At 41.1% G+C, this 27,156-nt stretch overlaps 5 protein-coding genes and 1 long non-coding RNA gene across 10 annotated transcripts; 3 read left to right on the top strand and 3 right to left on the bottom strand.

The window, feature by feature from the left end:
- The first annotated feature begins 247 nt into the window (after positions 1-247).
- LOC124305110 (RNA-binding protein 5-like) lies at positions 248-6,457 on the top strand. Of its 2 annotated transcripts, none has more exons than XM_046764167.1 (9): positions 248-405; positions 1,331-1,987; positions 2,292-2,361; positions 2,833-2,906; positions 3,498-3,611; positions 3,709-4,121; positions 4,204-4,538; positions 4,635-4,798; positions 4,876-6,457. In XM_046764167.1, the coding sequence occupies exons 2-9, from the start codon at positions 1,346-1,348 to the stop codon at positions 5,866-5,868; spliced, it is 2,805 nt and encodes a 934-aa protein (XP_046620123.1). In that variant the 5' UTR covers positions 248-405; positions 1,331-1,345; the 3' UTR covers positions 5,869-6,457. The 2 variants fall into 2 exon arrangements, with proteins under 2 accessions (XP_046620123.1, XP_046620122.1); XM_046764166.1 differs by having other exon boundaries at positions 249-405; positions 1,328-1,987.
- On the bottom strand, positions 6,149-8,926 carry LOC124305119 (beta-1,4-N-acetylgalactosaminyltransferase bre-4-like). Its single transcript, XM_046764189.1, has 2 exons — positions 7,940-8,926; positions 6,149-7,398 (listed from the first exon to the last, which is right to left on the bottom strand). The coding sequence occupies exons 1-2, from the start codon at positions 8,717-8,719 to the stop codon at positions 7,204-7,206; spliced, it is 975 nt and encodes a 324-aa protein (XP_046620145.1). The 5' UTR covers positions 8,720-8,926; the 3' UTR covers positions 6,149-7,203.
- Positions 8,927-16,261: 7,335 nt separating this feature from the next.
- Positions 16,262-18,856, top strand: LOC124305118 (oxygen-dependent coproporphyrinogen-III oxidase). Of its 2 annotated transcripts, none has more exons than XM_046764188.1 (7): positions 16,262-16,525; positions 16,709-16,889; positions 17,273-17,469; positions 17,544-17,688; positions 17,753-18,035; positions 18,138-18,307; positions 18,392-18,856. In XM_046764188.1, exons 1-7 carry the CDS (start codon positions 16,434-16,436, stop codon positions 18,488-18,490), a joined length of 1,167 nt encoding a protein of 388 aa, XP_046620144.1. In that variant the 5' UTR covers positions 16,262-16,433; the 3' UTR covers positions 18,491-18,856. The 2 variants fall into 2 exon arrangements, with proteins under 2 accessions (XP_046620144.1, XP_046620142.1); XM_046764186.1 differs by having other exon boundaries at positions 16,706-16,889.
- Positions 17,294-19,192, bottom strand: LOC124305125 (uncharacterized). 2 transcript variants are annotated; one of them, XR_006908328.1, is made up of 3 exons: positions 18,975-19,192; positions 18,858-18,914; positions 17,294-18,086 (listed from the first exon to the last, which is right to left on the bottom strand). It is a non-coding gene; the product is annotated as an uncharacterized LOC124305125 (long non-coding RNA). The 2 variants fall into 2 exon arrangements; XR_006908327.1 differs by lacking the exon at positions 17,294-18,086 and having other exon boundaries at positions 18,739-18,914.
- A 40-nt stretch (positions 19,193-19,232) lies between these two features.
- Positions 19,233-22,747, top strand: LOC124305116 (aarF domain-containing kinase 1). The gene is made up of 10 exons (XM_046764183.1): positions 19,233-19,403; positions 19,526-19,667; positions 20,421-20,576; positions 20,638-20,775; positions 20,852-20,967; positions 21,040-21,241; positions 21,328-21,588; positions 21,663-21,860; positions 21,944-22,086; positions 22,172-22,747. The coding sequence occupies exons 1-10, from the start codon at positions 19,396-19,398 to the stop codon at positions 22,389-22,391; spliced, it is 1,584 nt and encodes a 527-aa protein (XP_046620139.1). The 5' UTR covers positions 19,233-19,395; the 3' UTR covers positions 22,392-22,747.
- On the bottom strand, positions 20,437-27,135 carry LOC124305113 (WD and tetratricopeptide repeats protein 1-like). Of its 2 annotated transcripts, XM_046764176.1 has the most exons (15): positions 26,920-27,135; positions 26,458-26,643; positions 26,216-26,346; positions 26,034-26,145; positions 25,233-25,625; positions 25,027-25,162; positions 24,668-24,856; positions 24,488-24,606; positions 24,149-24,276; positions 24,004-24,084; positions 23,756-23,898; positions 23,481-23,679; positions 23,162-23,354; positions 22,738-23,019; positions 20,437-22,387 (listed from the first exon to the last, which is right to left on the bottom strand). In XM_046764176.1, the coding sequence occupies exons 2-14, from the start codon at positions 26,518-26,520 to the stop codon at positions 22,792-22,794; spliced, it is 2,115 nt and encodes a 704-aa protein (XP_046620132.1). In that variant the 5' UTR covers positions 26,521-26,643; positions 26,920-27,135; the 3' UTR covers positions 20,437-22,387; positions 22,738-22,791. The 2 variants fall into 2 exon arrangements, with proteins under 2 accessions (XP_046620132.1, XP_046620131.1); XM_046764175.1 differs by lacking the exon at positions 26,920-27,135 and having other exon boundaries at positions 26,458-26,912.
- Positions 27,136-27,156: the final 21 nt, after the last annotated feature.

Here is a 27,156-nt window from a genome sequence, read left to right as displayed (position 1 = left end):
ACCATATTTAAGATATTTCGTTATCAGTCTTGAGATATCATCTTGAGAAACCAACTTTTCTTCTTTCTTTGAACGGGCTTTAATTTCTTTAGATCTAACGAAATTTCGTCAGGATTGGCAACACTGCTTTGCACCGGTTTGAACGATTTGAACTAACCGTTGACGGTGTTCGGTATTTGGCTCCTCACGACCAAACCGCGTGCGCAACGCCATCTGTCGAATAAATTCGATGGAACGGCAGCAGTTAAACTTCTTTTCTAGTTGACAGCCATCCTCAGTAATCGGAGGCTCGTGCGGCCATATTTTCCGTAAATCCCAAACAGCCCTAACCACGCCATTGTGATAAAAATCAATATTTTCAATTCGAAGTGTGATACGGGTGACTCAGCAAAGATTGCCGAATTTGTAAGTAGAACATTGTTAATTTTTGAGAGGTTGAGAAAAACCGGGTAAGCGTCCGTGCGACGTTAGTTTGCCAAATATCGGATGGCTGCAACAAAGTGCACTGGCGTATACAGTATTGTATCTGTGGCCAAGTGCCTTCCTGAAAATTTGTCTACGTATGTACATGCACGCGTAGCCTGGCTTGAACTTGTTTCAAACCCTGCTGCGGCGTTCGAAATCATGATTCGTTGCTATTTTCATCGACAACCAACGATCGCGTGGCTGACAACGAACCCTCCGAACCCACAACCTCATCCCGTTCCAATTCATACGTATATGTATCCTCTTGTCTCCGGCTCCTTTTATGTGTATACGTATTGTCTTCAGCTACCTGCCACAGGCTCTCCCACGTCGTTCAAACGGCGGCCTGGTGTGATTATTTTAACTATCCAATAAAAATACTACCTTCCAAAACAACGATTCATTTTATTTAAGATATTGACCTCCTTCAACCTTCTTCAATAAATCCGACCTTTATTCCGTCGTAGATATGCAACGTCAATTAATATTGAAAACTAAAAATTTGCAAATTAGTAGCTATGATAATGTGAAAAAAGCTAGGTTTATTTGTCGTAAAAATAGAAGAATCAAATCATCGAATCCATGAGACAATTTTATGCTAGATAACGCACAAGTTTCATACTTTTGTCGCCAAAAAACCTGAACCGAAGCCTCCCACACACATCGATTTATATCTCTTCCAACATCCCACATACCAGTATTTCCAATTTACCTTCTGTTCTTTTGTACTTCCTAACCATTATTGTGCAAAAATATTCCCAGCAGAATTTGCGTGACATCAGAGTTTTACAATTTTACAATTTCACACCCAAGTTAATGTAAAACTTCCAAAATTTAAGACTCATGATTTGACATTGCACAGCAGACCGAATATAACGTAATGGACTCCATGTACACCAACAACCTCGACCCTTGGGAACCAGGATATGGTCCGGATCGTCGATCAGGTCACGGATCTGACTATGGAGACTACAGATCAGACTATGGGGACCACAGATCGTCGGACTACGGTGGGGGAGAACACAGAGAAAGGGATCATCGCAGTCCCGAATACAGAACTCACCGAGGAAGGGACAGGGACAGAGACAGGGATCGTTCACGTGAGAGGAGAGACAGGAGTCGAGAGGATCGGGACAGGAACCACAGGGACAGAGATGATCGTTACGGAAGGCAGAGGGACAGCAGAGATTCCGCCGACAGAGACAGAGAGCGGGATCGATCCAGAGAACGAGATCGAGACAGAGATCGAGAGAGAGAAAGGTCTCGCAGAGATCGAGACAGAGATAGAGGAGATAGGGACAGGGACAGAGACAGAGGCGACAGAGACAGGAGAGGCAAAAGGGGAGACGAGAGAGACAGGGACAGGGACAGGGATGATGACCATAGTCGGGAGAGCATGGACTTTGATCATGACCATGGTCGTGGGTATGGCTCGTCGATGGAAGGCATTCACTACAAGTCACAGTCCCCCAATAACACCATCATGATCAGGGGGTTGGCACAACACATTACTGAAAACGATGTAGGTTTTCTTGTATTTCAGGATTCAATTTCTCATGATTTTTATTAACAATGAAACTGAATATTGTTGAAATTATTTTACGCCATGAAATTGTTGTTCAAACGACACATTAAGATCGAAAGGCACCTTCTACAATAAAAATAACAAATGATTGTAGCTTCTCGTCTTGTAAGGAAAGTATTTACCAGTTTGAGCACTGGTATCACCTATACTTTGATTGTTGGCTTGAGAAAACTGAAGTGAATTTATTCCTGATTTATAATTGATTACATGTGTTCATACTGGTATATAATGGCATTTAAAGGTGCGCCAGGACATTCTCAACTGCGGTCTCATGCCCAAGGACATCAGGCTGATCAGGAAAAAGGATACAGGTAAAGATTTTACCCTACAATTTTTCTACTGCTACGCCGTCGATACACACTGTGATCCTTTATTGTCGACTCTACGACTACTATCTCACCGGATACGTGGATCGAGGAAGAACTTTGAACAATTCATCACATGAATTGAAATTTAAGAAGGTCTCTTTGCAGTCACACTCCGTCGAAGCATCGAAATTGCTTTTTGATGCTTGATTTTTTTTTTTATAAATCATTCTATATTAGCAATTTGATGTGAGACTCAGTGTACTCAAAGGCGGGGGACCTTCTTAGAGATGTGTGAAACGTTGCCCTGGAATTATTCAGGTAAATAGCAAAAAAGGGGAATGAACAAACGCTTCGTTCGGAGCTGAGAATCAGTCTGTCAATGGTCGGTGCTGTGATTGCCTGCCCTCTCAGAGTAGAGAACTTCAGGCAAAAACGTGGATTAACAATGGATCTGTGTGTATTTGCTCTGTATAGGTGCTTCACGAGGTTTTGCATTCGTCGAGTTTAACGCGACTCAGGAGGCCTCGCGATGGATGGAGATGAAACAGGTAGAAAGAAGTTCAGTCCACGTACTCGACCGATGTGTTGCTTGCGTGCCAACGACGCCCCGTGGCGGCAGGGCATGGTAATCCAGCCCTAGGTCGCCCCATGGCCATGGCTGACCACCTATCAAAGGCTATTTCAACCTACCATAATATCTAATTACCTACTTACTTACCTAGGGTGACCTACCTCGCTTACCGCCGTGCTCATGTCTCGTTACTGGCCATATTTTTTTCTATTCTGTTAGACAAAATCGTCGTGTATTAATTTATTTCTATATTTCTTCGAGGAAGTAACATTCTTCCATAGAATAACCGCGATTTGAAATATGATCGACGTTTACATAGCTTGAAATGATTTTACAATTGCGGTTGATGACAGGGAATGATTCACGGTCGTGAGTGATGATTTCGCAACGTGAAGAACCATTTAGCTGCGGATTTTTAGTTTTTCTTCCATTCATCTTACCGTGATCAACTAATCGAAACTTATAGCGAGTAGAGAAACACAGTTCCTTCAGCAAGAAGCAAGTTAAGGGATGAACGGAGGCCAGAGGAAGATATCGGATTGGATAACACTGAAATTCTCTGTTTCAGGGCGTTCTAATGCTGCAGGACCAGTACCGTGCAGTCATGCAGTACAGCATACCGAAAGATTTTCACGTGGACAAACCCCTTGCAAAAAACACGCAGGATTGGCATTGTGTTAAGGTTTGTAGCTTCTCTATTTAACACGATTTCTTTCCCATCCTTTCATCTCATCGGATACATTTGAATATACCTGATAACATTTCTACTTTCCAAACAGTGCGGAGCACACAACTTTAAAAGACGTGAAACTTGCTTCAAGTGTTGTGCATCCCGTGCCGAGAGTGAGGAAGGTGGGGAGGGTAGCGACGAGATTAGTCCGCACCCAACAAACACGGTCCTTCTTCGTGGTTTAGACGTCCTGACTACTGAGGATTCAGTATTACAAGCAATGAAAAACCTCTCCTCCCTACCAATCAGAAGTATTAGAATTGGTAGAGATACTCTGACCAACACATCACGTGGTGTTTGTTATTTAGAAATGGCTAATGTCGTCGATGCCATGTATCTACACACGGCATTGAGCAAGCAAGGCTTGATGGTAGATGGTAGGAAAGTCGAAATCACGTACTGCAAACTGCACCAGGTGAACAGCACTAGTGCTTGGAAGTCGAGTGAAGCTCAGCCACAAAGGTATGGCAAAGTGATCTGAAGATCTTTCATGTTTGTACGATATCGGTTTATCGTAATATTTATTAATAATTTTTCACTTTAGGTATACTTTGGATGATGTGTCACAATTGGCAGAATACAGTGCCAATATGTACGCGAAAACTCCGGCGCAAAAAGCGCACTATGTACAGTATTACACTCAGTACTACCAGAACCAGATAATGCAGGGATCGGCGATAACTTTGCCGTCGTTGAATCAGACTGACAGAGTTAATGCGGCGGCGGCCGTGGCGCAGTCGGCGATCCAGCAACTTCAGGCGTCGAGGAAACTGGGTGATGCTGAAGAGATGAAAGCCAGACCAACCCCAACTGCCCCTAGCAGTACGTCCTTAGCTAGCGGTAGAGTTCCTGCTCATGCTAACGATGGCAAAGTCTATTGTAAGCTTTTCTTTTACTCGAATGATCTAAACACTCGTTTGATAGCATTGTATCCTTGAATATCCTTCACGCAATAAATGAAAATGTTCGTTTCAGCTGTGCCGGATGTCAGTACCTATCACTATGACGAATCTTCGGGCTATTATTACGATCCGAGCACGGGATTGTACTACGATCCAAACTCTCAGTACTACTACAACAGTCACACACAGCAGTTTCTTTACTGGGACGCAGAGTCTTTGTCGTATCAACCGGCAAAGGTAAGCATGGAAGGAGTGTGAAACCGTAATCGTGGTATATCCCTTCTCTATCCCTTATCCCGATTTCAAATTCTCAGGTAGCTGTTGGTACGTCTGGAATCGTGGGAGCCGGTGTGGCTCTGGGCGCCGAAACCGGAACTATGCCAGTTATTCAAGAATCCATGAGCACCAATGTGGGCCAAGAGTCAAAGGAGGACGATCTGAACAAGAAGAAGGACAACAAACAAGATAAAGTCAAGGTGGCTAAAAAAATAGCCAAGGATATGGAGCGGTGGGCAAAGACTTTGAACCAAAAGAAGGAAAACGCGAAGTCGAGCTGGAGCGCGGAATATGCGGGTAGCGAAGGTCACCAGGGAGCCTTCAGCGGTGCAGCGGATGCGGGCTATGCTATCCTCGAGAAGAGGAATCACCTGGCACCTGCTTACCAGGAGGAAGAGGACCCTAGTGGAAGCAACGGCCTTGTCGCCGCCTACGGTGGCGGCAGCGACACCGAGGAAGAGATCGAAGACGTGCAGCAAGAAGAGAGGCAGCACACCGATTGGAGCAAGCTCGCCTGTCTCCTTTGCAAAAGACAATTTCCCAGCAAGGAAGGACTCCTGCGACACCAGCAGCTGTCGGATTTACACAAACAGAATCTGGAGAATTGGTATCACGTTCGTGGACTTGATCCCAATGACCCGCAACAGAGAAACAGTAAGTACAGGGATCGCGCAAAAGAAAGGAGGGCGAAGTACGGGGAGCCTGAACCACCGCAGCCTAACAGGCTCAAGGAGAAGTACCTCAAGACAAGGGTTGACGAAGTCTCGGTGAACTACGAGGAACCAACCAGGGCTGGAATCGGCTCCGACAATGTTGGTAATAAACTGCTGCAAAAAATGGGATGGAGCGAGGGTATGGGATTGGGAAAATCTAACCAAGGTAGAACAAGCATCATCGAAGCTGAAAGACGAGTTCCCACGGCTGGCCTAGGTGCCAAGGCTGCAGCGTATAACGCGTTGCCTGGTGACACGTATAAAGATTGTGTGAAAAAAATGATGTACGCTAGGTATCAGGAACTCTCAGATACGTAATATGTGCCGAAAATAACGCGAAATATTTTTCTTTTTTTTTATATGCAATTATATAATATATGTTATACATACATGTTTATGCATACATTGGTAATCGATCATGTATGTAAATTGTGTATATAATATCGATACGTGCGACGGAAGACATTATACTTACACACAAAGCAAGACAATAGCAGTGTTAGATCGCATTCGAATGCACCTAGCGGTGTATCTGGTACCGATAGATGTATCGCGGAGAATTCTATTTTTTTTTTTTTTTTCTTTCTTTTTTTTCTATCTTTTACATCATGCCACAGCCCAGTCAGTCCCCGCTCACTGCTTCTCCCCAGTAAATGTAATACAACAGTTCATCCGTTAGAATGAGAGTTGATTCTGCCTTTTTATTTGTAATTTTTTTAATTTTTTTTTTTTTATAAGTTATTTTTCGCCTCTTTGTTTACTACGTACATCTAGAGGCATAATCAATTGTTGTAGTTACAAGAAGAGAACTCCGACTAATTATTATGCAATCATAGTCATGATTATATATAATTTTTTTTAGAATCCCGTGTATTTTAATAACAAGAATGTTTAAAAGTTACCATAACATGAGTCGTTTACACGTAATTGTTTCATTGCTTTTAAAACAGCCGTGCCTTTGATAATTATAAATCCCTCATAAGACCATCGGTTTTAATAGGTATTCGTTTCGCCATATTTTCAACAAAAAAAACCATTTTTTTTTACTGTTGATTATGTAGCCGCTTCCAAACGGTACTAGAAATTCCTTTATGTGGTTTATACACAATAATGATCATTAAAACGCCCATCGATCCCAAACGTAATTTTATCGTGATAACTGATTGATATTTAAAAAATCGTTTCATGAACTAATTATGTGAAATAAACGAAATTGAATGAATTTTTAGTGTACTCTTATTTAAGAAAATTATGCTCATCTTTACTATCACTTGGTAGCAGTACATTTTGACTTTTTTATTCGTGTGTCAAATGAATGCGTGGATGCATGTACAAAGAAAAATTACATTTTACTAATCCCTTAATGAACTTGTATGTTAATACTCCTGCTTTAGCTCGATAAACATTCATGTATTCGGGAGAAAAAATCATAAGCAAATGTAATAAATATACAGGCAGCTTATTGCTTGTAAAACGTGCAATTTCTTTACTATATTACATTTCCTTTACATTACCATACATATATTTTTTGCATAGATGTATTATTCAAACTAATCTTTCTACGAAGAAAATTGAGCTGGATGAATGAAGAATGTAGGCTACATTTCGAATGATGACACAAGATATGAGAAAAAAAAACAATTTGAGCTAAGCTTATATATCAGCTAGTATCCACGAATATAGAGGACGTAATTGATGACTTAAGACTCGGTACTCGAGATTACTGATTCCATCAGTATCATATCTTCGCGCCCCAGTTTCGAGGTTAACGAATCTCGCACTGCTCGGCGGTTCCTTAGCATGTATCAACATGTAGTATTGCGCGACGTCTGGCCCAAACCTACAAACCTGTACGTAAGAAAGCAAAAAAACGGAATTTCAGCCAACTTTACATAAGATTCCAGATTGTAAATGTATTTTATGTTGTCTTGCGTCCATCTCGTGTCCAGATGATAAAAGTTAGTATTCGAAGTATCCATATCATACGTGGTATTATGGAATAGGATTATGTACTTGGATAATTGAAGAGGAGAATTGAACAAGTCTGAGTGCCATTCTTTTTTTAAAAAAACTAATTCTCCGGTTCACAAAATTTTTCGTTGCAGGCGCTTTGATAGTCTTCTTCAATTATATCCAACGATAAATACGAAGGGTGTTGACACAGATAAATTGATTTAATTGTATCTACCTCCGAAAAGTCGTGTTAGAGATCGTAATCTTCGAATTACGTAATTTTACCCAAGTTCTACGTCATTTTGCGACTAATTGCGAAAAGTATACAGCCAACGATAAGTTTGTCACGGTCTTTCAGGAAAAAACATGAGCAAACAGAATGTTTCACTTCACGTGATTTGTAGACAGTATCACAATTAGATTTATTTGAGATTACCTTGAGCCCCCGAGTTTGCAGTCTGCTGTAAAAGTCGTCGTCTTCGCCACCCCATCCGTAAAAAACGTTAGAGAAACCGTTGGCGCGTTTGAAATGTTCGCGAGTAAGTGCAATAGCACCTCCGAACAATCCGTTGTAGGGTAAGTTATACCGGAATGTATTAACGCTAGAGCTCATGTGCCTGGGCATTTTGGTACAAGCGTATATGTTGTCGAGATTCTGGGGTATCAGATCGATGTCCTGAAAGATGAAGCAGTGAAAATCGTTGGCCTTGATCGCCTCGTTGAAGCCGACATTGAACAACTTCGCCCTATTGAATTCGCGTCCGGGACTTTGCTCCACGACAAATATTCTGTAATCGAGATTCTGGGCCTGAAGAAAGGGATGGATATAATTCATGAATATCGTAAGCTGAGCTTTGCGGTTCCTGTACGGCAGGATTATGGCTACGTTAAAGAGCGAATGGCAATTCGAGGGCTTCCATTGTCCGCCCGGTAGAATTCCTAGTCGCCTTGCAAGTGCCGTCGGATTCTCCTTGGCCTCATTAAGCGGGTAGAGAAGTCGCGATGACTTGCCACTGATGTTCACGGCACATGAGTTGTTCTTAGGAAGGTACGCCTTCTCAAGCTCGTTGAAGATGTCTTCAGTTTTAATGTGGCTGTAATGCGACGCGAACCTGCCAGGATGGAGGCAGTAACAGAGAGTGAGTATCGCCGCGATGCCGACGGACAGGCCGCGGACGTGTTCGGTTATCTGGGTGACGACCCCCTTCGCAAGCATCGCAAGCCCCTCCTTGCGAATTAATCCAGCAAAGCTCGGCTTGGAGATTATCAAAACATTCCAGTTCCGGATCCGCCCTCCTTAAGCCAGCCGAAATGCCGGCTTCTTGTGACGATACGTCGTTACTTTCGAAACAAACATAACCTCGTCTGGTAAACACTAACCTCGTCTGGTAAACACTTAACCTAAAAATTCTCTCCTGTCAAAAACTGACACGAAAGCCTTGGAGTCTTGCGCTCAAGGTCGCCTAACTGTGGGCAAGCGCCCTCCCGTGTTTCACATTGATTCCATATCTGTCGGATACGGAACGTGATGGAGACACCACGTGCCGGTACCTACGCAACGCATTTTCTTGACCGACGGAGCTAATGTTCTTAATTCGGTTTTGATGATTCTAAAAAGGTATCCAGAACATCGGGCGATGAGGAGCTACAAAATTCCTACGCCTATGAGCCACAAGCATACGACATTTTTTCGGATTTTGGATTTAATATTTCACAAGTTGATCACATGCGACATGGGACTACGATCAATAATTTACTTTTCAATTTTTCAACTGTCTGTAACTTTTGATCTGTCGGTGAAGTATTTTTCAAATTCGGCCAAATTGCGACTTAAAAAACCAAAGGGGGTAGCCTTGCTTTTTTGCGATTTTCAGAGCTCGGGAACTTTTTGCCTCAGAATCTTTTTGCGGGACCATTTTTCCACTGATTGGACCCTCAGGAAGACGAAATAGACATCAAAAAGAGTGTGGAACCAACAGCAGAGGCATTACAGTGGATATCATTCGTTTTTTGACTGTAACTCTTGATACGTTGCTCGTAGCGTATTTGGACGGAGCGCAATGGATTCCTCTCGCTGAATCACGTCGATATAAGGTATGAATAGATCGATTTCAGGATTTTTCAAAATCTGCTAAAAATGGATTTAAAACAACCAAAGGCATTAACCTTCCTTTTTTTCGAGCGGAAAACTTTTAGTTTCATAATCAATTCAAACGACCATTTCTAGACCTGTTGGGACCCAAGTATTGCAAAAAAGGTTTTAGAGAATCGTGGGACCAGTATTTGAGAAGATATTTATAGAGATTTGTGTGGGTGTTATTAATTTTATTCCAGGTAACGTGAGATAGTAACATCTCGTATACTGCAGCGATGTACTGCACCTGTACACAGCTCAGAACTCAAACTACGCTTACAAACTAGTATAACAACTATCTCATACAACATTACATCTCATATAATGGTTCATATTCTGGTTCATGCAATGTATATCGCAGTTTTTCCCTTATATAGTAGTCTGATTCCTTATGTGATATTCGTTCATTATATCGTTGACTGAGATGCATATTGTATTGCATTTTTTATGTTGAACTACAATACTACTGGAGATATTAAACTAATTATATAAATAAGTGTATTATTATAGTAATTACTGGTAAGTTATATCATTGTTAGTATAATGTACTGGTAGTTAGTATAATATATTAGAATTATACTAGAATATTCGGAAATTTAGCAACGCAGTATACACTGACACCTGAACAATTGTACTAGAATTACGGCGCATTGAATAAATGGAATTGAAACTTGGTACCTATGAGTTCATGATTTTTCTCTTCCACCTCTGTGCAAACCCTGTGCAAATTTGATGTTTTTCAGCCATACGTTTTGATTATTTGCTGGCCGTGTGTGCAGACTGTGTGAAATAGATTCCTCTCGCAAAATTACGATCATACTGGATATGAATTGATTGATTTCAGCATTTTCCCAACTTCGCCAGAAATGGACTGGCAAAATCCTAAGGGGTTAGTTTTGCTTTGCAGCGATTTTCAGGGGTGGAAAATTTGTTGTCTCAGAATCGTTTTGCAGGACACTTTTCTCACTGATTGGACCCTCAGGAACACGAAAAAGACATCAAAAAGAGTGTGGGACCACCAGGAGAGAAATGAAGAACAAAGTTCTTGGTCTTTCGGCTGTAACTTTTGATGCGATAATCGCAGCGTATTGGGACTGCACCCAATCGATTTCTCTCGCAAAATTACGTCGGAATAGTGCCAGGAAGAATTTATTCCAGCACTTTTCAGAATCGCGAAATTTTTCGCCAAAAATGCAACGGGGTTAGCCTTACTTTTTCTTCATTTTTCGAGCCGAAAATTGTTGGTCTCAGATTCGATTTGAATGACTCTTTCCCGACTAATTGGACCCCCAGGAATTCAGAAAACGCAGCGGAAACAGTGTGGGATCAACAGCAGAGGAATTATGATGGAAAAAGCACCAGCTGAAAAGTGTCGAAAACACAGGTTCTCGTATTTTGGCTGTAACTTTTGATGCGATGATCGCAGCGTATTGGGACTGCACCCAATCGATTTCTCTCGCAAAATTACGTCGGAATAGTGCATCAAAGAATCTATTCCAGCACTTTTCAGAATCGCGAAATTTTTCGCCAAAAATGCAAAGGAGTTAGCCTTACTTTTTCTTCATTTTTCGAGCCGAAAATTGTTGGTCTCAGATTCGATTTGAATGACTCTTTCCTGACTAATTGGACCCCCAGGAATTCAGAAAACGCAGCGAAAACAGTGTGGGATCAACAGCAGAGGAATTATGATGGAAAAAGCACCAGCTGAAAAGTGTCGAAAACACAGGTTCTCGTATTTTGGCTGTAACTTTTGATGCGATGATCGCAGCGTATTGGGACTGCACCCAATCGATTTCTCTCGCAAAATTACGTCGGAATAGTGCATCAAAGAATCTATTCCAGCACTTTTCAGAATCGCGAAATTTTTCGCCAAAAATGCAAAGGGGTTAGCCTTACTTTTTCTTCATTTTTCGAGCCGAAAATTGTTGGTCTCAGATTCGATTTGAATGACTCTTTCCTGACTAATTGGACCCCCAGGAATTCAGAAAACGCAGCGAAAACAGTGTGGGATCAACAGCAGAGGAATTATGATGGAAAACGCACCAGCTGAAAAGTGTCGAAAACACAGGTTCTCGTATTTTGGCTGTAACTTTTGATGCGATGATCGCAGCGTATTGGGACTGTACCCAATCGATTTCTCTCGCAAAATTACGTCGGAATAGTGCATCAAAGAATCTATTCCAGCACTTTTCAGAATCGCGAAATTTTTCGCCAAAAATGCAAAGGAGTTAGCCTTACTTTTTCTTCATTTTTCGAGCCGAAAATTGTTGGTCTCAGATTCGATTTGAATGACTCTTTCCTGACTAATTGGACCCCCAGTAATTCAGAAAACGCAGCGAAAACAGTGTGGGATCAACAGCAGAGGAATTATGATGGAAAAAGCACCAGCTGAAAAGTGTCGAAAACACAGGTTCTCGTATTTTGGCTGTAACTTTTGATGCGATGATCGCAGCGTGTTGGGACTGCACCCAATCGATTTCTCTCGCAAAATTACGTCGGAATAGTACATCAAAGAATCTATTCCAGCACTATTCAGAATCGCGAAATTTTTCGCCAAAAATGCAAAGGGGTTAGCCTTACTTTTTCTTCATTTTTCGAGCCGAAAATTGTTGGTCTCAGATTCGATTTGAATGACTCTTTCCTGACTAATTGGACCGCCAGGAATTCAGAAAACGCAGCGAAAACAGTGTGGGATCAACAGCAGAGGAATTATGATGGAAAAAGCACCAGCTGAAAAGTGTCGAAAACACAGGTTCTCGTATTTTGGCTGTAACTTTTGATGCGATGATCGCAGCGTATTGGGACTGCACCCAATCGATTTCTCTCGCAAAATTACGTCGGAATAGTGCCAGGAAGAATCTATTCCAGCACTTTTCAAAATCGCGAAAATTTTGGCCTAAAATGCAAAGGGGTTAGCCTTACTTTTTCTTCATTTTTCGAGCCGAAAATTGTTGGTCTCAGATTCGATTTGAATGACTCTTTCCTGACTAATTGGACCGCCAGGAATTCAGAAAACGCAGCGAAAACAGTGTGGGATCAACAGCAGAGGAATTATGATGGAAAAAGCACCAGCTGAAAAGTGTCGAAAACACAGGTTCTCGTATTTTGGCTGTAACTTTTGATGCGATGATCGCAGCGTATTGGGACTGCACCCAATCGATTTCTCTCGCAAAATTACGTCGGAATAGTGCATCAAAGAATCTATTCCAGCACTTTTCAGAATCGCGAAATTTTTCGCCAAAAATGCAAAGGGGTTAGCCTTACTTTTTCTTCATTTTTCGAGCCGAAAATTGTTGGTCTCAGATTCGATTTGAATGACTCTTTCCTGACTAATTGGACCCCCAGGAATTCAGAAAACGCAGCGAAAACAGTGTGGGATCAACAGCAGAGGAATTATGATGGAAAAAGCACCAGCTGAAAAGTGTCGAAAACACAGGTTCTCGTATTTTGGCTGTAACTTTTGATGCGATGATCGCAGCGTATTGGGACTGCACCCAATCGATTTCTCTCGCAAAATTACGTCGGAATAGTGCATCAAAGAATCTATTCCAGCACTTTTCAGAATCGCGAAATTTTTCGCCAAAAATGCAAAGGGGTTAGCCTTACTTTTTCTTCATTTTTCGAGCCGAAAATTGTTGGTCTCAGATTCGATTTGAATGACTCTTTCCTGACTAATTGGACCCCCAGGAATTCAGAAAACGCAGCGAAAACAGTGTGGGATCAACAGCAGAGGAATTATGATGGAAAACGCACCAGCTGAAAAGTGTCGAAAACACAGGTTCTCGTATTTTGGCTGTAACTTTTGATGCGATGATCGCAGCGTATTGGGACTGCACCCAATCGATTTCTCTCGCAAAATTACGTCGGAATAGTGCCAGGAAGAATCTATTCCAGCACTTTTCAAAATCGCGAAAATTTTGGCCTAAAATGCAAAGGGGTTAGCCTTACTTTTTCTTCATTTTTCGAGCCGAAAATTGTTGGTCTCAGATTCGATTTGAATGACTCTTTCCTGACTAATTGGACCGCCAGGAATTCAGAAAACGCAGCGAAAACAGTGTGGGATCAACAGCAGAGGAATTATGATGGAAAAAGCACCAGCTGAAAAGTGTCGAAAACACAGGTTCTCGTATTTTGGCTGTAACTTTTGATGCGATGATCGCAGCGTATTGGGACTGCACCCAATCGATTTCTCTCGCAAAATTACGTCGGAATAGTGCATCAAAGAATCTATTCCAGCACTTTTCAGAATCGCGAAATTTTTCGCCAAAAATGCAAAGGGGTTAGCCTTACTTTTTCTTCATTTTTCGAGCCGAAAATTGTTGGTCTCAGATTCGATTTGAATGACTCTTTCCTGACTAATTGGACCGCCAGGAATTCAGAAAACGCAGCGAAAACAGTGTGGGATCAACAGCAGAGGAATTATGATGGAAAAAGCACCAGCTGAAAAGTGTCGAAAACACAGGTTCTCGTATTTTGGCTGTAACTTTTGATGCGATGATCGCAGCGTATTGGGACTGCACCCAATCGATTTCTCTCGCAAAATTACGTCGGAATAGTGCCAGGAAGAATCTATTCCAGCACTTTTCAAAATCGCGAAAATTTTGGCCAAAAATGCAAAGGGGTTAGCCTTACTTTTTCTTCATTTTTCGAGCCGAAAATTGTTGGTCTCAGATTCGATTTGAATGACTCTTTCCTGACTAATTGGACCCCCAGGAATTCAGAAAACGCAGCGAAAACAGTGTGGGATCAACAGCAGAGGAATTATGATGGAAAAAGCACCAGCTGAAAAGTGTCGAAAACACAGGTTCTCGTATTTTGGCTGTAGGCTTTTGATGCGATGATTGCAGCGTATTGGGACTGCACCCAAACGATTCCTCTCGCAAAATTACGTCGGAATAGTGCCAGGAAGAATTCATTCCAGCACTTTTCAGAATCGCGAAATTTTTCGCCAAAAATGCAAAGGGGTTACCTTACTTTTTCTTCATTTTTCGAGCCGAAAATTGTTGGTCTCAGATTCGATTTGAATGACGCTTTTCTGACTAATTGGACCCCCAGAAATTCAGAAAACGCAGCGAAAACAGCGTGGGATCAACAGCAGAGGAATTACGATGGAAAAAGCACCTGCTAAAAAATGTCGAAAACACAGGTTCTCGTATTTTGGCTGTAACTTTTGATGCGATGATCGCAGCGTATTGGGACTGCACCCAATCGATTTCTCTCGCAAAATTACGTCGGAATAGTGCCAGGAAGAATCTATTCCAGCACTTTTCAAAATCGCGAAAATTTTGGCCAAAAATGCAAAGGGGTTAGCCTTACTTTTTCTTCATTTTTCGAGCCGAAAATTGTTGGTCTCAGATTCGATTTGAATGACTCTTTCCTGACTAATTGGACCCCCAGGAATTCAGAAAACGCAGCGAAAACAGTGTGGGATCAACAGCAGAGGAATTATGATGGAAAAAGCACCAGCTGAAAAGTGTCGAAAACACAGGTTCTCGTATTTTGGCTGTAGGCTTTTGATGCGATGATTGCAGCGTATTGGGACTGCACCCAAACGATTCCTCTCGCAAAATTACGTCGGAATAGTGCCAGGAAGAATTCATTCCAGCACTTTTCAGAATCGCGAAATTTTTCGCCAAAAATGCAAAGGGGTTACCTTACTTTTTCTTCATTTTTCGAGCCGAAAATTGTTGGTCTCAGATTCGATTTGAATGACGCTTTTCTGACTAATTGGACCCCCAGAAATTCAGAAAACGCAGCGAAAACAGCGTGGGATCAACAGCAGAGGAATTACGATGGAAAAAGCACCTGCTAAAAAATGTCGAAAACACAGGTTCTCGTATTTTGGCTGTAACTTTTGATGCGATGATCGCACCGTGTTGGGACTGCACCCAATCGATTTCTCTCGCAAAATTACGTCGGAATAGTACATCAAAGAATCTATTCCAGCACTTTTCAAAATCGCGAAAATTTTCGCCAAAAATGCAAAGGGGTTAGCCTTACTTTTTCTTCATTTTTCGAGCCGAAAATTGTTGGTCTCAGATTCGATTTGAATGACCCTTTCCTGTCCAATTGGACCCTCAGGAACTCAGAAAACACAGCGAAAAGAGCGTCGGACCATCAGCAGATAAATGCCAAAGGAAATGACTCGCCTTTTGGTTGTAACTCTGCATCCGTTGTTTGCAGCGTATCGGGACTGCGCCCAATCGATTCCTCTCGAAAATTACATCGATGTAGTGCATCATATAGTTTATTTTGCTATCCTTCAAAACCGGCCAAAATTTGACTAAAAATTGAAAGGGTTAGTCTTACTTTTTTCCGCGATTTCAAGAGCAAAATATTTTTGTTCTCTGAATGGATTTGTACGACCCTTTCCCAGATCAATTGAACCGTTTGGAAACGAAAAAAAATATCTGGAATCCCATACAATTGGAAATTTCAACGTTTGTTGAGATAGAAAGTTTTGTTCATAGTCGGTGTTTCTCACTTACCGACACCAATCAATGCATTTCAATTGACCGACTCAACTCAGCACGTTCACCTTTGTTTTCTAAGAATTCGAACCATTTCCTGGTAGATGGAAATGGTGGAAGGAATCCGTTTGAGTTCGTTGATCACTGCGCTTGCGCCGCTGGTTCCACATTGTCAACGTGTTAGGCGGGGTTATGTTACTTGGTTTAGATAATTTAAATAATCAGTATTTTCTAGTTCATATCAGTAATAATTGTAACTCCGAAATACCTGGGTCTGAATTACGACCGGTGCGGCCAAGAATCAATTCACCGAACTAAGCTTGAACATGGTATTCAACGTTTGCCACAAGACTTGGCACAGAATTCGATTCGTCGTCAACTATCATCGGCGAGAAGAATGCAAGCTTGGAATTGTCAAGTATGATGACTTGTTAATTATAAGTATGAAATATGTAACGTTAACGTCATGATGAAAATCTGTTTATTTCTAAATTTTTTGATAATACAGAATTTACTATCTAACGATTACTACTATCGTACTATTTACTAATTAAGGATTTCTGGACGTGGGATCGATAAACTGTATTTTGTGGTCCAACAGATCTATGCAGGCCGCCGGAGTACTGGCAGGAATGTTTTCAATTTTTAGTCCTTCGAAGGATTCGTTGGATGGTCTAGAAATTGAAAAGTTTATGACTGAACCAGTCAGTAATATGGAGAAGCTAGAGAAGCATCGTACAAATATGCAGGCTAGGATGGAGCTTCTAATAATGAAAATCCAGGTGAAATTCTGGTACAGTTTAGACGCAGGCTTCTAGGATTTCATACAAGTCCCTTTGAAATATCATTTACAGCCAAAAAATGAACTCACTGCAAAGATGATTCAAGCGGTTGAAGTACATTTCCAGAATTTTGTCTACTTTAAAGAACAAATTTTCTGAGACACTAGGGGCATTTTTGCTTTTGGTCTTGTATTAATAGGTTGTGTTATGTAAAAAAACTTTGCTGCTATCTAATCTAGCAAAGTCATAATCATTTTTCATATATAGTTGCAGAATGAAACAAATGATCGTGGAGAATAATAAAAGTTGCATTTTAAATATCCCCCAATTGCAGAAACCCTAGCTGAAGCTATTCTGTAGATCTTACTTAACTCTTTCGATAGGCAGATTTTTGCCGGGCTTTAGAGGCGGAAGAACAGGATGGATCCAAGTTCAGAATTGATCGTTGGTTAAGAAAAGAAGGAGGTGGAGGTGTATCGTGTATCCTGGAGGATGGGCAGGTCTTTGAAAAGGCTGGAGTTAATATTTCAGTCGTCCATGGAAGCCTGCCGACCGAAGCTATCAAACAAATGAGAGCAAGGTAGTTATTGTTATTGCCAGCTACTGTGATATCGAAGAAAAGATACCTAGACATAACATGTATCCATTATACAGAGGAAAGAAGCTCTCTGAGGGAGGTCCTCTTCCATTCTTTGCTACTGGAATTAGCGCCGTTATTCATCCACGGAATCCTTATGTTCCAACAATTCACTTCAACTACCGATACTTCGAAGTGACAAATACTGATGGATCAGTTGAAGTAAGAGCAAATTATGAAAGTGTGAAATTGGATCCATTTCGAATGTAACAGGTTATTTTTACAGTGGTGGTTTGGTGGTGGAACTGACCTCACACCATACTATCTAAACGAGTCTGATGCCGTCCACTTTCACAAGGAGCTCAAGACAGCCTGTGACGTGAACAACAAGTCATATTATCCAAAGTTTAAGAAGTGGTGTGACGATTACTTCTTTATACCTCATCGCGGCGAGAGGCGAGGTATCGGGGGAATATTTTTCGATGATCTCGATGAGCCAAATCAGGAGGAGGCATTTCAGTTCGCGAACTCGTGTGCGGAAGCTGTTATTCCATCGTATATACCTCTGGGTATGTCAGTATGCAATGCAGAGAACATAAGTGTGCTTACTTTAGGTTTGTCTGAAGAAAATCGCAAAGAAATTTCTCATCTTTTTTTTTCAACATTTCAAGTTCAGAAGCATAAAAATGACGGGTATGGATATTCTGAACGCCAGTGGCAGCTTTTGAGAAGGGGTAGGTACGTTGAATTCAACCTGGTATATGACAGAGGAACTAAATTTGGGCTGCTCACTCCTGGTGCTCGAATAGAGAGCATACTTATGTCATTACCCCTAACTGCGGTAAGTATTTTTAAATTTTACTATCAAGATGTAGAGCCAGTTTGTGGCAACTTACTCAGGTAAGCAATATTTGATTTTATACAGAAATGGCAATACATGCACAAGCCAGAACCAGGCTCAGAAGAAGACAAACTTATGAGCGTTCTGAGAGAACCGAAGGACTGGTTAAAGATTGAAGCGTAACAGACATTGAGAGTAACAAATATTGTTCAGCAAGAAGATAATTTATTATACTTCATTATAGGATATTGTATTGTTATTTATAGGTATGAAAAATATCTATGGGCGTATTGTATGGGTATTTTGTTGTCTGAAAGGTGTAACATACAGTCATTCCTGTCGATTTGACGGTTTTCGACTGTGATAGAAAACATATTGATACTTATGATAAGACAAGAAAAACATGATGGTTTTTCTTTTCACAAAAGAGAAATTTTTACGTGTATTATTATTCTTATCATTATTGATAGAAGTAGCGACTATTGTCCGCAAGTACATAATATGATGCATGATTGAAAACATTTATTTCAATATATATTCTTCTACATACCTACTGCGATTGTATTCTCTCCTTAATGTATCATCATTATAACAATCAGGAGCAAATCTGAAATTTCCATCTCATCTTGAATCAAAACTGATTCTAATGAATATCAAAGTTACGAACCTCTTTGATCCGCAATGAAGTAATTTGTATCCGGCCGAATAGCTGAGCCTGGAAGATTTCAATAGTTTCATTTCGAGTACGGTGTCTCCAGATTTAAGTTTTTGTTGGCGACACCTAGCGGATTTTTCCAGCACCAAGTAAGAAATTTCAAGGTCAATGTTAAAGCGTTGGCATCACTGACACAGAAATTAAATACATATGAATAGACTTGTAGAGGGCTCGGCGATGAGGCGTTTCTCGACATAGTTGCATCACAAGTGAAATTGCATGGGGGGTTAGAACAGGGCGGCGGGGAAAGTCAAGTTTGAGGAAAGTTTTCAGAGTTATGCCGTGTGCCGTTGAATTCACCACAGTTAAGGGACGTTACGGTGAGATAAAGAACGCCATTGTGTGCTCCTGAAACAACTAATACTGAGGTGCAATGTTGAGGTAATTTTGCGACAGCCGATTCTTAGTTCCTTGACTCCCTGTTTCCTCTCTGATTCTGGTCCACGTGGATTTCTCGGTTCCCGACTTACGTCACCGCGCGCATGCGTCGCTTTCGATTCCAGAACTAGCATCATGTCGAGGCGCCGCTTAGTCACACTCGCCGCCACTGGAGCCGCTGTCATCGGCACTCTAGCCTCGCTTAGGGCCAACGAATACGATGTAGGAGCGATCGGCGTCGTTCGACTTACGCGAGCTGCACTTACCGTAAGTATGATTGGTATGCGCGCCGATGCGCGGGAAAGGGTGTCACAGAATATTGTAGGAATACAAGCGGAGTACTTGATCCGTATGGAACTAGCAATTCATGGAATATATCTGGCCTGAAATCTATTGAAGTGGTTGTGGTTGTAATGTATGTTTGAAACGGAAATTCCGATCCGTTAGATAAACATGTAGGGGTCTTTAAGGAAAGCTTTCACATTCCTTTCTCAGACTTTCTCCTTGGTTTCCCCTACTGAAAATGACCATGTCTTATATCATTTAATGTTATGACAGAAATCAACGTGTACGAATCATCAAATATAGTTGACTATATAATTTTTGATCTAGTATATATGATGATTCATGCTTTCGTAATTCATTACGTGATTTTTTATATATTTTTCTCGAATTTGCAAAATAAATCATGCAATAAATTACATGTTGATTTCAGTCATATCCTCTTATGATTTATCATAAACATTAAAATTATTGGATGCTTCCTTACATAAAAAATCCAACAGAAACCCGATAGAGACTGTCAGATTTTTTATGTAGGGTTCTATGAAGAAAAAAAAAAACTGCTGTACCATGATAGCGGTATCAACAAATTTTCGGCACACTCTCCATCTTTAAAAGAACCTACTTCCAAGGGCTGTAAGCGCTTTAAAGTCCAACCAGAATGTGTGGCAGTGCAAAATCATTTTTCTTGACAACAGGAATAGTTTTAATAATAATTCTAAATTTTCATTGTTCTAGGTTTTTCAAATTGGAACACATTACAAAACAAAGCTCTATTCGGGTAAACTTGACAAAGAGTCTCCTGAGTATGCAAAGCTGAAATCTGAAGTGCATTTATACGGTGCTCAAAAACTGCTGGATCTCTGTTGCGCTAACAAGGGTGTCTACATTAAGGTAAGCACCAAATATTTAGCAGTAATGCAACAACGATGACAATACTAGTTCTATTTTACAGGTGGGGCAGCACATTGGAGCACTGGACTATCTGCTGCCTGCTGAATACGTAAAAACTCTGAGAATATTGCACAGCTCAGCTCCCCAGTCTTCCTTTCCTGATATCCTGACTGTGATAAAAGAGGATTTCAAAAAGGATGTAAGTAGAATATGCATATTTAATCCTTATTTAATGCTTTTCGAGCAGGTATAAACATCTTTCGCATCTATTTTAGGCTTATGAAATATTTAAATCGATTGAATCCGTTCCCTTGGGTACGGCCAGTCTTGCCCAAGTTCACAAAGCCGTGCTTCTTGATGGAAGATCAGTTGCGGTGAAGGTGCAGCACAGGTGAGTAAAATTAAGAATGTAACGAATGAGTGTAGCCATCTCAACTTTCATTATCAAAATTGATCTCTTCAGGGCTGTAAAGTCCAACTCTTATGTCGACATCAAGACAATGGCAGCTCTCGTGAAGATCACATCGTGGGTCTTTCCAGACTTTAAGTTTGACTGGATAGTGGACGAATCAAAGAAAAATATACCTCAGGAGCTAGACTTCACCCTTGAGGGAAGAAATGCAGAGAAGGTCAAGAGTCTCTTCAAGGATTTCCATTGGCTTAAGGTCGGAAAGTTGCCATATTTTCTTCGAAATTTTTTCCCAGTTTTACTCCAATATTGACTGTATTTTTTAACAAATTTTATCATCAGGTTCCAAGCATATTCTGGGAGTTCTCGTCATCTAGAGTTCTAACAATGGAATTTCTCGAAGGTGGGCACGTTAACGATGTCGACTACCTGAGAGCGCATAACGTGAACCCGTACGAAGTTAGCGGTAAACTCGGGCGGCTCTATAGTCGCATGATATTTGTTGACGGTTTTGTCCACTCCGATCCTCACCCCGGAAATATCTTGATAAGGAAAAGGGATCACGAGGCGGAAATTGTGCTGCTGGATCATGGTTTATATGCGGTAAGCGCTACTTGTCTCCGTTATCGTATGTCCTGAGTGTATTGTCCTATCTTCCGTTTTATTCCCTGTCTCAGACACTTTCTGATCAATTCCGATGGGAGTATGCCAAGCTGTGGCTCGCAATATTGAATGGTGACAGAATACAGATGCGAAAATACGCAGAGACTCTTGGCGTCGGCGATCTATACGGACTCCTTGTTTGTATGGTCTCTGGGCGAAGTTGGGATACGATAATGGCGGGTATTCAAAAGACCAAGTTCACCGATAGTGAGGTATGTGATATGGATTTGATTGCTGGTTTGTTCTTGTGCCAATCAGTTGGATCAATTTTACCACCGATTGTTCGAACTTTCAGAGAGACGCTTTTCAGGAGGAACTTCCCAACGTTCTGCCCCAAATTAGCGAAGTGCTCGAACGAGTTAATAGGCAAATGCTTCTCGTTTTAAAAACCAATGATCTGATGCGGGGCATAGAACACACTCTCAAAACTCAGGCCAGGTAAATCGATCAAAACTCTTCAGCTTATTTCAGGCCAGGAGAGTGGAGCGTCTTTGATATTTTAATTACTATATTTCTTTTCCAGAATGTCTGCATTCATAGAAATGTCGAAATGCTGTGTGCATTCAGTATATGACGAGAAGCAAAAGTCGTGTAAAACATCACTGTCGAGGTGGCTGGTTTCGTTGGAGAGACAGTGGTCGTTAGTTAGATTATCGGTCTATTACGTGTACCTCGGCGTCATTAATTTCGATCTTCATAAAAGCGTCGAGGCTTTATGGACAAATGAATTTTACAGCTTCTGAAAAAAAATAAATTATTAGCATAAATTATGTCACCGGCTTTATACACTGCCAAGATCGGCGCCCTCATACGCAGTGTGTACTTTTCCGCACATAGAATGTTTTTCTCCGTCTCCGAGATGACAAAGAATTCTTGTGTACATTTGGGACGGCCGAGCGCGGCCACCACAGAGTACAAACTTAGTTAATTTATTTGAATAGTTAATCATTAAAGGAAGAGATGGGTGGTACAGCCGTAATATTTTCATTAAAAATATGAACACAAAATAAACAACTGCCGCGAAAATATCGTGATAAAACTCTGTAATATATATATTGTTATAATAATTGAAACAAATTATACAACAACCTTAATCCTCTGTCATTCTTATTACTCTCATCCGACTGTGTATGGCTTCATCTCTTAACTCTGGCGGCAATTGAGCGATTGTGATGTCTGTGATGGACTCATTGGTCGCTCACGTTCATCTCCGTCATCGCCCGATTGATCCTGGTTGTGATCCTGTTGCCCTGGAAACCTGTATCCCATGTTCAACAGCATCAATTCAAACGTGTTGCTCTTCATCCTTAATTGATTTGCCGACGCTACATCCTCCAGATTTTCTATAGCTCGCTCGTTCTGGCTCCCATCCTGAATTAGCGGAAAAAAAGCATCATGTTCATCCTAGGAAACTCACTCTCACTTTCATCTTTCTTCCAACAATTGAATTTCTGGATTCCGGTAATTTTGCATCCTCGCTCTACCACAAATTTGGTTGATTTTATTGTTTTACCTCTGGGCGAGGACTCCATAGCCGAATAACTGGATCAATACCACTAGTGGCCAGGAGACACGAAGATGGATGTGGTTGAAGGCAATTAACGATGCTTTCATCGCCGCGTAGCACTCTAAGAATATTTGTTGTTTCACGGTCCCATATGAAAAAAGATCCGTCATCAGATCCTGCCACAATGTATTGCCCATCGCTTTTGCACAAAAATGAAATGAATCAGAAGAGTAATTTTTTTTTTTTGATCCGCTTGCCTACCCAAGGAAATATCCTTTTTCAAGTATTTCATAGACAACAGGTAGATGCCTTCATACTTCCATACCTGCCAAAGAAATTTGCCTCTTTTATGTCAGTCGTCGTATTACAGTGACCACAGAATCGGATATCGTAATCAACGCTGTTTCGTTGCCAGTACAGCTCGTGTGCTGATACACCCTGCGCGGCTTGGCCTATGGGAAATTCGACCTCATCCTTGTCCTCTTCTTCTTCAACCTCATCAGTTTCTTCTTCATTGGTTTCCTCTGTGAAGATTACACAACCGAGATTATAAAATATGGATAAAATTTATGGGACAAGTTGTGGACTACAGATACGAACCAGAGCCGAGTGCTTTCTTGATGTCTTTGTACAAAGCCCGGCAAGCTGAGTTTGTTGCAAATTCGGGAAAATTCTGCTGGAAGTTTTTTATCACTTTGTGAGCTTCCGGGGCTCGGTTTAACTCGTAAAGACATCTGGCTAGTCTGGAGAGTGAGAATTGGGTATGAAAAGTAATGATATACAAGGAGGGTTACGGTCCGCTCTACCTCTTGGTAGCGGACATGCAAGCTGTGGATTACTGTTCTCACCTAAAATGAGCTTTGACGTGTCTTGGATCGAGAAGAATCGTCGTTTGACAGTCCTGAAGCGCTGCATAGATGTCGCCATCCCTGAAACAAGGTGTTCATGTACATTTTGAACGATTATTGAAAACAGTAAGATATGGATAATTACCAGGCACGTTTCATGAAGGATGCAGCTCTATTTGCGTAAAGGACAGCTCCGTGCGGGCACCAAGCTATAGCCTTGTTGTACAAGTTTATCGCCGTTGTATACTTCTGTTTCTGAAAGGCTGTATTTGCCTGCAAAGATCAAACAGAATACGGTGAACCCATGAGAAACAAGTCAAGCGTTTAGAGTGATTTTTCAATTTGGTTAAAAGTGACATTCGGATGGTTTTGAGTCATTAATTTTGAGAATTCTTCTTTATGCACTGTATTCTGCCGATTCGAGGATGTAACAAAACGAGTACAGAATTTGATGGGATTAAATCAACTACCAGGAAAAGCTCACTTCTTCTTTGATGTTCTCAATGTGAATGGGCAGGACCAAAGGGTCATTATGCTTGAAGTAAGTCTCTAGCTGGATTCCCTCATCCCGCTTTTGATCCGAGCACCATTGATCACCGGGCACTATTCATAATTAAAGATTTTAGATGAAACTTAGGTCAACCATGGCACTTATTTCACTCACCCGAATATCGCGTCCCATTCGTCCACTTAGGAAGGAATTTTGAGCTGCTGCCCTTGTTAACGTCGAAGAGATAAATTTGTTCGCCACCCATATTGACGAGAAGGTCATTTCCATCGGCGCTAAATGTGAGATAAGTTGCAGCTAGGCTTCTATTCCTCTTTTGGTCTTGATGCCGCGTTCGCAAGTGGCCTGGAAATACGTTACACATTATTGAATGATGATTTTTATCAAAGCGCTTGACAGCTGAGGTAGCAAATTCCTTGTAATATTTAATCTTTTTTCACTTCTCTCGCTCCTTCTTCCGTTCACAAATTCTATTCAATTGATGCACACTACCTATGGTTCACCGACGAACATACCGGCAACGAAGTACCGAGCACAGCCTAAGGGAATGTTATCGTCTGAGTCGCCTTTTCCAGCACGCTGCAAGTGGGCTTGAGCATCAATTCCCTCCGAGTTTTCATTCACTGCATCGACATTGGAGGCTGGCGTAGCCTGCGTAAGAGAAAATTATGATTAATAAATGCAAGGTGATGGTTTTATGTTGTCAGTTTCTTGTCTTTACCTGGCAAGTAGATGGTTTGATCATTCTTCTGTCGTACATCCTGACATAGGCATCATTGGCACCGATGGCAATGAGTTCTGGTCTGCGAGCATTAATCGTGATGCATTTTGCTTCGGCGAGACGACCAAGGTGATTGACCAGGTTAATAAGAACTGCCCTTCGGTCCTGGGATGTGCAACTGTGTGGAACCCTTGTGTCATATTGCAATATTAGCCCGTCTTCTCCAGCAGTCCAAAACATGAATGGTACACTTGGCGCTGTTGCGATCCTTTTCACACGACCTTTATGGCAACTACATACTAATATCGTGTCTGAGACTGTGATATCGTGAACACGAATGCAGCAGTCCCCTGCTCCGGTTACCAAAATGCCATCGTTTGATTTTGGCATAAACTAAAATGATCAGAGTTCTATTTTTGCATATGCTGTTAATTTTTTAAATTTAATTAATGGTTCAGGACGTTAACGCAGAGTTGACATTGCCGCATAATTAATCGTGGGACAACTGAGGGTGGAAATTTTATTTTACATCCATTTTTTTAAATTTAGCCTTAGTAGATATTTTTGAATTTTCTCAAAGCACTGAGAAACTAGCTCATACATTCGCGTCACAAAATTGTGGCAAGAGGATATGGATATTGAAATGACTTTATCTTCTTAACCTTTTTCCTCTGACTAAAATTGTTATATAATAATGGTTATTATTACTTGGGTGGTTGAAAAGGAAAAAAAGAACTACATTCTTAATTAAATATTTAACTCGATACAAGATTAGAACATAAGAAAGAAAATAGAAAATACCTTGACAGAAAATATATTTCCACTGTGTCCTGTGCGAAATACCTTTTTCTTTGTATATCTGAACGGATCCCACAGTATGACATGTGTGTCGTCCGAAGCAGACGCAAGAATTCTGTAATAAGAAACATAATTATTGATTGACTGACATTGATGTAAAGTTAATCTTGTGAATAAATACTCACTCCCCGGACTCATTCCATTCCAAACAATTGACACAACCTCCGTGACCCTCAAGCTCTTTTTCTAAACCCAAACGGGCTACCAAATCATCAGTCACCTGCAGTTTCCTTGACAGAGAAGCGGCACAGGATTCCTGTGACAATGGACAAATATATTGACATTGAATACGTGTATTCAGTTACTTTTTTAGTTTGTGTTGCCACGTCAGATAAATCTGAATTCAAAGAAAGTCGACTTGGCTTACCGACAGTTCTCTTTGACGGACCAGGTCCACAACTCTGGGATTTTCTTTGGAAAACATCTTCATTCTGCTCTGTATATTGCTGTTATAATTCTGACAGTACAACGTTTTTTAATCAAGATATCTTAAGACGTGAAACATTTGTTTGGATTCCCATGACCGTTCCACTAGACTGAAGGCTGCTTGTGCCTGAATACGACACAATAAAGACGTTAATGACTTTGTATGAATTGTATTTGGTTAGAAAAATTGGCAACTTTAATGAAAAAGCCCCGGCGATAGTGGGATTGTTTTTGTTGCCTTTTTAAACGAAATTACGAGCCGGCTGTCAGCGCCGAAGCGGTTTTTCCATTACGTTCAGGCAATCCTGATGTATATCGTGTTATAAACGGATTTTTGACGTTTCAAACCAGTTTAATACATCAATGAACACCATCGGTGACCATAGGGAAAATACAGACATACCGTCAATCGAAAAATTTCGGAACGCAATGCGACATCTGTTCCTTCGTCGTGAATTAAGTTAAACCATTAACCTCTGAAACCCTCTGATAACGCAAGCTTTAATAGGTCAATGAAATCCCATAGTGACGTGTTACGTCAGAAAATTGATGTAAAGGAAGCTTTTCAGCAACGACACAGAGCGACACAGCGACACTGTGTCGAACATGGTGCTTTCCAACAACGACACAGAACGATACA

This window comes from Neodiprion virginianus, chromosome 5 (assembly GCF_021901495.1).
Source record: "Neodiprion virginianus isolate iyNeoVirg1 chromosome 5, iyNeoVirg1.1, whole genome shotgun sequence".
In the NCBI taxonomy this organism is placed as follows: Eukaryota; Metazoa; Arthropoda; class Insecta; order Hymenoptera; family Diprionidae; genus Neodiprion; species Neodiprion virginianus.
This window is presented reverse-complemented; position numbering and strand designations above follow the sequence as displayed.